Source organism: Crotalus tigris, unplaced genomic scaffold (genome assembly GCF_016545835.1).
Source record: "Crotalus tigris isolate CLP2741 ecotype Arizona unplaced genomic scaffold, ASM1654583v1 scf7180000018057.1800818, whole genome shotgun sequence".
Lineage (NCBI taxonomy): Eukaryota > Metazoa > Chordata > Lepidosauria > Squamata > Viperidae > Crotalus > Crotalus tigris.
This window is the reverse complement of record NW_024096800.1, coordinates 582,408-590,980: the sequence shown is the minus strand read 5'-3', so window position 1 is coordinate 590,980 and position 8,573 is coordinate 582,408. Positions and strand designations below refer to the sequence as shown.

The 8,573-nt window shown below is 35.6% G+C and overlaps 1 protein-coding gene across 1 annotated transcript in view; it reads right to left on the bottom strand.

The window, feature by feature from the left end:
• Nucleotides 1-483: 483 nt before the first annotated feature.
• LOC120309715 (protein FAM71E2-like) overlaps nt 484-8,573 on the bottom strand; it is a 52,925-nt gene continuing 44,835 nt past the window's right edge. Inside the window, exons 6-7 of the mRNA XM_039347229.1 lie at nt 6,665-6,714; nt 484-789 (exon numbers count right to left, since the gene is read on the bottom strand). Coding sequence (XP_039203163.1) covers nt 662-789; nt 6,665-6,714 — 178 coding nt within the window. The 3' untranslated portion in view covers nt 484-661. The remainder of the gene's footprint in view (nt 790-6,664; nt 6,715-8,573) is intronic.

Here is an 8,573-nt window from a genome sequence, read left to right as displayed (position 1 = left end):
ACATAATAAAGGCATAATAAAGGTGAAATAAATAAATTTAATAAATAAATCCAGTAAACAAAATAGTTTTGTCTGTTGCTAAGTTGAATTGAAAAAGATTTCTCATACTTAGAGATCCCCCTACCCTCTCCTATTCCCCAACTCCTCAAAGTTAGGAGCCTCATTTCTGCCAACCTTGAAACACTGAAATAAGGGAGCAAAGGAGATCATTTAATCACACCCTGCCCCCCCCCCAACTTCTTAGGTCTTGGAGTTTAGCACAAAGGATAATCCTCCCCATTTCATACCTGGTAAATTAATATAAATCCTTACCATCCACTCCCAATTCATGCCATGCGCATATATAAAAAATCCTGATTTTTTTATCATCATGTAAGGCTATCTGGCCTTTGCATGTAGTTTTCAAATATGAGAATATTTTTTTTAATATTTTTTTAATATTAAATTTATGAAATTTAACAGAATAACATAATATTTCTTGCTTTTATGAAAGACAAAGGATATTCTGAGCAGTGAGTGGTCACTGAATGTATGAATTCTAGTTCTTTGCTTGCTACATGACAAAGATTCTTGAATTCGGAAGATGAAGTTTATAATTGGTCAACTATATTATAATGGAGCTCCATTATAAAAAGCTCCTTTCTTGTTGTATCCAGGCTCCTTATTTTACTCTGCCTAGTATTTTTTTTCCTTTGTTCTGAGCTTTGTTGCTTCCTTTGTTCTTTCTCTGGGAACTCCCGAAGCAGCCTATAAAGAGAGATGCAATCCTGCTTGGCTTTCGGGCAGCACCTAAAGAAAACCAAAACCAAAGTTAAGTCCAGCCATTGGAGGATGAGGATGAGGGATACAGTAATTGAATAGGGCTGTGGCAGCATTCTTAGCATAAAGATGATAGTTCTTTAGATTTTTCTAATGCTATGTATTGCTTGATGCAAACATCTTTATAACTGGATTTTCATCTTGTGGGACATACAGAGATATATGGGTGGAGGGATTATATGTAAAAGAAGTGAAAATAATTCTGGGAGTAATCCTGCTGGGTATTTTCACATAATAATGATTAGCTTAAACATAGCTTGTAAAATTTTTGTGCTTGTGCAGCATGCGGACCCATAACTGTACTACAGAGACTATTTTGTACAATGCAGTTTTTCTTCCATTTTGTAGGAATAGAATCTGAGGGATATAAAATAACTGCTCTGCTTAGCTCAGCATTAGTTTTTCCCCAATTTTTTACAGAAATTCTCTTTGTGTCATTACTTGTTTATCCACATTAGAACAAGAAAGCAGAAACTGTATCCAGACATGCAGACTTCAGTCTAGTTTTAGAAAGAGAGTAACCCATTTTGTGCATAAGCTATGTCCATGGTTGACTCTGGATATGCCCAGTGATAGATTGTGGATGCTACCAGATTTTAGCAAGAGAACCATATACTCTTAAAGGAAAAAGGTTATTCTTCAGTGCTTTAGGAGGTGCTGCTAGGAATTAAACCTGGGGACTTTGCATGTAAATCATGTGTGTTCTGCCTGTAAACTATTGTTCTGTCTTGTAAGGTGAAGAATAAATAGAGGAAATGAGGGATAGTGCTAAACCATATTTGAGTTATCTTACCACCAGAAACTCTAAGATCCACGTCCTTTAAATAAGAAAATTAACATTTTAAATTTTAAAAAGTTAAAAATATTGTATATGAGCTGACAAGACATGAAAATTTCAGGGGGCAACCTGTTAGAAGCCATTGAAATTATACTTCAAAGCCAGATGCTAATAAAAGCTTTTTATAGATAAATGTTTTTACATTAACTTTAAAGCTGTGAAACTAAGGCACATTTGGGGGATGAAAAGTAGAATCTACTGTTGAAAAGCTTCTTTCCAGTTTCTTTAAGAGATCTTTTTCCAGAAGAATTGAGAATAAAAATATCTCATTTTTAAACCTACGTGGAGAAGATGAATCTTAAAATATTCAGATTAGTTTAGTGTTGGCAACAAAGATACTACCATATCTTCACTTTAAAAATGCAGATAATCATTTGATGGCAGCAAAGAGATAAAAAAAAATGTCAAGTCCCTTGGGAGCCATCTAATGCCTGTCCCAGTTTGTGTGGCACATACAATAATAGACCTTAGGCAGAACTCCAGCTGAGCCTGTTCACAATGGAAAGGAAAGATAAAAGGCCTGATCTCAGCACAGAAAGAGAGGAAAGTCATGAAGGGAATGTGTGAGAGATAAAAAAACAACAACAAGGAAGTTGTATTTTCATTATTTTCATTCTGAGTGATACTATTGTAATTTTTGATCTTTGACTCTAAAATATTATGGATCTTAGCTACTATATAAATGGTAGAATGTATGAGTCAAGACTGTTATAGAACCAGAATGGAAAATTCATGAGAATGGGGAGGGGCGATTCAGTTTTCATGGAGCCGTATAACTTTCAAAGTCTTCCAACCATTAATTTCAGACATATGGGACATACTGTTGTGGTACAGAGCATAGCATTTATATGATGGACAAATAAATTTTTCCTGGAATCTGGAGCTTTAGTAATGATCTGACATTTTTCTTCTTCAAGTGCTTTAAAAAAACTCTTTTTAAAAAAACAACCTGGCACTGCAGTAATAATATTTTTGATCTGATCTTCCTTTAAGAACACAAGGCTGAAACCAAGACATTTCTAGTCCAGCATTTCACATACTTTTTTGCATTGAATGTATCATTTCTGCCAGCTGCTCTGAGCACAGATTGCCAGGAATTGCATTTGAGTATAGTGAATGGGAAGAAATCCTATCTGCATGGAAGTCAAATGTGAAAACTTAAACTTAAATCTGATCTGTTAATCAAATCTGATCTGTCCATTCTAGATAGTGGGCAAAGACAGTCTAAATTAAAAAAATCAAATGTTAAATATGATATCTTCCAACTCCTTCCCAGTAAGGAATAGGAAGATATCCTCTCTCAGGTGAGATTTTTTTTAAGAAACAGTTTTTTATTATTATTATTATTTTATTACCATTTCTGTCACAGGATGAATGGGACATGGCATCCTGGCCACTTTAGAACTAGGACAACAAGGCCATAATATCTTGGATTGGATTGGATTGGATATCCAGGAAACATAGCAATCTATCATTTAGTAGAAATTGGACTTTCAATTTTACTTTGAAAATGATTTCAGTCTTGGTTATTTTGTTTTTATTTTGTTCTGCTGGTACGTATGTTCTTCTCTCTTTCTATTTCTCTCTCTATTGTATTTCCAGCTGTAAGACAAGCCACTTAGATAAGCCTTGTAGATATCATTTGTCATTTTCCTTTATTTCTCCTTTTCCTTGTGACTTTCAAACTTGTTTAGATCCTGAGTCTCAAAATACATAATACAGGTTTGAATTTTTTACAAAATCAGCACTTATTCTGAAATGATTTTAAATTTAGCTCATGTATTTTTCTGCTGTATTAAGTAATTGAAAAGGAAGGAAATGGGGGGTTTGTCACTTTTTCCTGGAGAAACTGGTGCAGACAAGACTTTCTTTGAATAAAATGGATGCTAGGAGCCCACTGAATAGGCTGTTCGTAAGAGCACAGAAGGATGCAAGAGTAATTTTGGGGAGAAATTTAAAGATCTTCTCAAGGGAGCATGTCTAGTCCATTACTTTCCATGCATGTGTGCATTGAATGTGCCCTGTTACATCCAGCAACAATTGGAAGCCATAGTTATATCTTAAAAAAATAAGAAAAATAAGAAAAACATAAAAAAGCCTGTTTGGATCAGGGCTATCTTGTCTAGCATTCTATATCATGTAGTGGGCTACTGCATGAATTTGAGAATCTAAAAACCTGAATAGGAGGATGATACAGTAGTAATATTCCATTGTTATTTTCCCCGCAACTAGTATATAGTATTCTGTTTATGATTTGGGAGGTAATAAACAGCTATTAATAGCTATTAGACATTTTTCATGAAATGTCCTTTTAAAACCATCCAAATTGGTTTTGGTCAAACTGGTCAAAAGAAAAATTCCATTATATTTAATAGAAAAAAGTATTTCTATTTGTCTTGAGACTTCCTATATTTATTTTCAATGGGTAATTGGAGTTTAATCATGGTGAAACAAGGAAATACATTCTTTATATCTGGATTATATATGCCATGTATAAAATCATATCATGTGCCCTCTTATTCTTCTTCATTTTAAGTTAAACAGGATCAAATAGTTTAGACTTAGCCTTTCCTCATAGGAGAGCTGTTTCAATACACTAGTCATTGTAGTTGCTTTTTCTTATTTCAGTCTTTTCTAGTTATACAATGCTCTTTCTTAAATGCAGGAACCAGCTTTTTTATTGCTTGCACTTCCTTTTTTAAAAAAGAATACTTCATTAAATTATTAATAAAGAAGGAACATTTAAAGGTTATGTTGGTACCATCCTGAAATATCAATTTCTCAGTCAACACCCACTCAGTAGAGTTAATCCCTCAGATACGAGCATTTATTCAGTGAGATTTCACAAAAACAAGGTTATTCTACTTACATCAGAAATTCAAAATTGCGGCCAAAAATAGGCTTCTGTAGCCATGTGACTTGGATTCAGTCTTGGCTGCTGTGGTGGCCATTTTAACTCTATGACTTGCCTGGGCCAGTTTGGGCCTACGAGAAGCCAGAAGTGGGGGGCGTTTTTTGTGCCTGGTCACATGGCCAAGCAAGATCCAGTGATTTTTGCAGCAGGCATGACCATTTGTTTCTGTTTTCCTGGAGCTGCGTGGAAGATCTGCTGCTTGCTGGGCTTCAGGACTACAGTTCTGTAGAGAGCTAGAATTACTTCTGTAAGTATTATAAAATATTCTTTTTTGTTGCTGTATAGTACTGTACTGTATTGCTTATAATCACTTTGGGAACTGCTCTGCTTTTTATTGTGTTTGTAAGTACAGTACTTTGCAAGATTGTTTATTTGCATTTCAGCACGAAGCTGAAAACACCAGCCTGAAGATGACGAATGGGACTTCGTCGAAACGTCGCCAAGACACTTCCAATTTTACGCGGGAGAAAACCCGAACAACCAAAGACCTACACACACACACACACACACACACACACACACACACACACACACACATATATATATATATATATATATATATATATCATAAAGGTAAAAAAGGATATATGCAGTGTTATCTTCATTTTAGATGTCAAAAGGGTCTGTCTCTCTCTGTCTCTCCCTCCCTCCCTCCCTCTCTCTCTTTCTGCCCTTGGTCTGCCAGTCCTCCCTCCCTCTCTCTCTCTCTGTCCCTCCCTCCCTCCCTCCCTCCCTCTCTCCCTCCCTCTCTCTCTCTGATCTTCTGCTCACCTGGCAAGCTGGCTTCAAGCTGTTCTCCAACAAGCTCAGGGTAGGCAACCTCGGCTCTTTTATGACTCATGGACTTCAACTCCCAGAATTCCTGAGTCAGCATAGCTGGGCTAGCTAGCTCTTTCCTGCCCTTCCTGCTTCCTGCAGAGATGCAGCAAAGGGAGGAGCCCCGCCCCAAAAAGCTTTTCAGCTTGTCGGAGAACAACGTGAATCCATTCTCTTTTACACACACACACACACAGAGAGAGAGAGAGAGAGAGAGAGAGAGAGAGAGAGAGAGAGAGAGAGAGAGAGAGAGAGAGAAACAGAGACAGAGACAGAGACAGAGACAGAAGCAGGGAAGCACAAGTGCCTCTCTCTGTCTCTGTTTCTGCCTGCAAATGGCAGAGGAGGCTGGGAGCCACAGGGGAAGGTTCAAAGAGCCACATGCGACTCTGGAGCCACAGGTTGCCGACCTGTGGACCAGTGGATACTGTGTGACCTGTTTGATTAATGACTGTGAAGATAGTAGTTAGACATTCTGTTATATTCTTTTTTGCTGCCATTGTACAGCACCATTTGCTGTACAATGGTTGCAGACTGAAGCTGCATTAGGTTCAGAGTTCAGCTTTAATTTTGCTGTTTCAAGAGAGAAGTGTCAGTTTTGTTTCTTGTTTTAGTGAAGTGGCTAGTTTGAAGGTTGTAAGGATCCAGTGAAAAGTAGAAACAGAGGATGCAATGCATCATTTTCTTCTTGCACAAACACAGTCCTCTTTAAATCAGAGTTATACTGGAACAGTTTCTGATATAATGTGACCAACCAGAGCTGCATCTTGTACAAGAGCTAAACATAATGTCAAAACAAGGAAAATTTCAAGCAAGTTTTCAAAGTTTGAAGTTGATTGAGAGGATTTTTTTTGGGCAAACATTTGAATTTTTAATATTGTATTTATGAGAAAATTTTAGCCTACATTTTAAAGTTCAAATCTTTAGAGGGTGTTTAGTTTGATATGAATAAAAGCATGAATTGATATGTAATAAAGTAAAATTTCCAGAAACAAATGGGGTACGCAAGTAATCACATGATCACAACATGCAAATAGATTAAAGTATTTATAGATTAAAATTGAATAGTGATTCAGTGAACTTGATAAAGCATCTGTATAATATGGTCATAAAAGCAGAATTTATCACAAGGTTTTTCTCAAAGAAATATAATTTAGCTTTGATTGCTTGTATATGATTGTTGCCCAGGCAATGTCTATATGTAGAGTCAGGAATGATTAAGAGTAAAAATGGTTTATTTTCTTTGTACAAAAAATAACACATTAATAATCTCTTACCTCTGTGTCCAGACCTGCTTTGACTGGAGTGAATCTTCCTATCTGATTTTCTGAAAGAAAAATAATCGCGCAATATTAGAAATTTATTACTAAATACCATAAGCGGTTTTCCTCTTTTCTCTGGCTAATAAGTAAACAAATTTGCTGTTTGTAACATTCCTCAAGACAACTTGTTCCCCATTTAACAGATGCTTAAATAGGATTGATTCTAATGTAATTATATATAGTTATAATTTCAGGACAACACTCTTCAAGATATGGAACACCCTCTCCCCCATTCTAGTTTAAATTACAAACTATATAAAAGAGAAAATGGAAAATAAAATTGACAACCATCTGCACTATTGCAGTAAAAAGTAAAATATAGTGCACTAAATAAAAATCACTGGAATAGTTAAGCTTCTCTTATTAGTTCTTTCATATGTGAATGTTAAGTACAAAGTAAAGTAAAGTAAATGACATCTTAAGGGTTTCTCTTTGTATCGCAGTTACAAGCAGTTCTTGACAGCTTATTTCATGACCGTTCAAAGTTATGACGGCACTGTAAAAAGTGACTTGTGAACATTTTTCACATTTACGACCATTGAAGCATCCCCATGGTCACATGATCAAAATTTGGCTGCTTGGCAAATGGCATATATTTATGATGCTTGCAGTGTCCCGGGGTCATGTGATCACTTTTTGTGACCTTTAGACAAGCAAAGTCAATGGGGAAACCAGATTTACTTAACAACCATGTTACTAATTTAACAACCAGATTACTAACTTAACAACTACTGTGATTAACTGCCATGGCAAGAAAGGTTGTAAAAGATTGTGACACATTTAATAACTGTCTCACTTAGCAACAGAAATTTTGCTCTCAATAGTGGTTGTAAATCAAGGACTACTAAGTATATTGAAACTGAAACAGATTTAAAGCCAGGAAATATGCCTTTAAATTATTAGGCTTTTGCCAAGAAATGCCAGCTCTTCAGTGCAATGGAATTTTTCCCAGAGTCATGACATTATATTACTACTCACGACATGAAAAAGTAAAAAGGGGATTGGCATTGCTAGGAAGGGTATAGCACGACTGATACTTGGCTACAATGAAGTCAGTAAGATTTTGTGGAGCAACCTTAACTATGACCATTATCCCAGTTTATTCTCTAATCACAGATGCAGAAGAGAAGGAGGCGACTTGTAAATTTTATGATTAAGTTCAATTTGAAATTGACAAAATATGCAACTCAGATATGTTGCTTGTGATTGGATAACGGAATACCAGCATTGGAAATATTGACGACAAAAATGTAGTTGGATTGTATGGCTTAGGAAATTGAAATAAAATGGAAGGAACTCTGGAGTTAACACTGCAAATATCTGAGAAAGACACTTCTATATTGGGTGATATGAAATAGACTTTTCAAAGTTTATAAAATAAGCATGGAATTTAAATGTTTAATGGGGAATATAAGTGGGAAAAATAGCCCCCAAAAGAAAAAAGATACCTGAGAAAATTAAAATTGGATGTAATTTGTCTAGAGGAAACATACTGTAATGAATGAATTTAGAAAAATTTGGGAAAAGAATTTTTGCAATCAAAATGATACTATCTGATAACAAAGACACATATGAGGCTGAGATTAATTGAGAATGAAACCAGGATTACGCTAGTGGGGGGCTACGCCCCAAATAATAACAAAACTATATTTTACAACATATTTTACAATAGATCTATTTAAAAATGAATGGAGTTAGAATTAGATACATCTAATTTCATATGGCAAGAGAAAGAAACAAGATTTAGTGTTAGAAGATGCAAAAACAAAGAGGAAGATTGGGTTTACTGTATTTAAAATTGTATTTTGTTGCTCAGTATTTTATAGCAGCGGCTCCCAAATTTTTGGGCACCAGGGACTGGTTC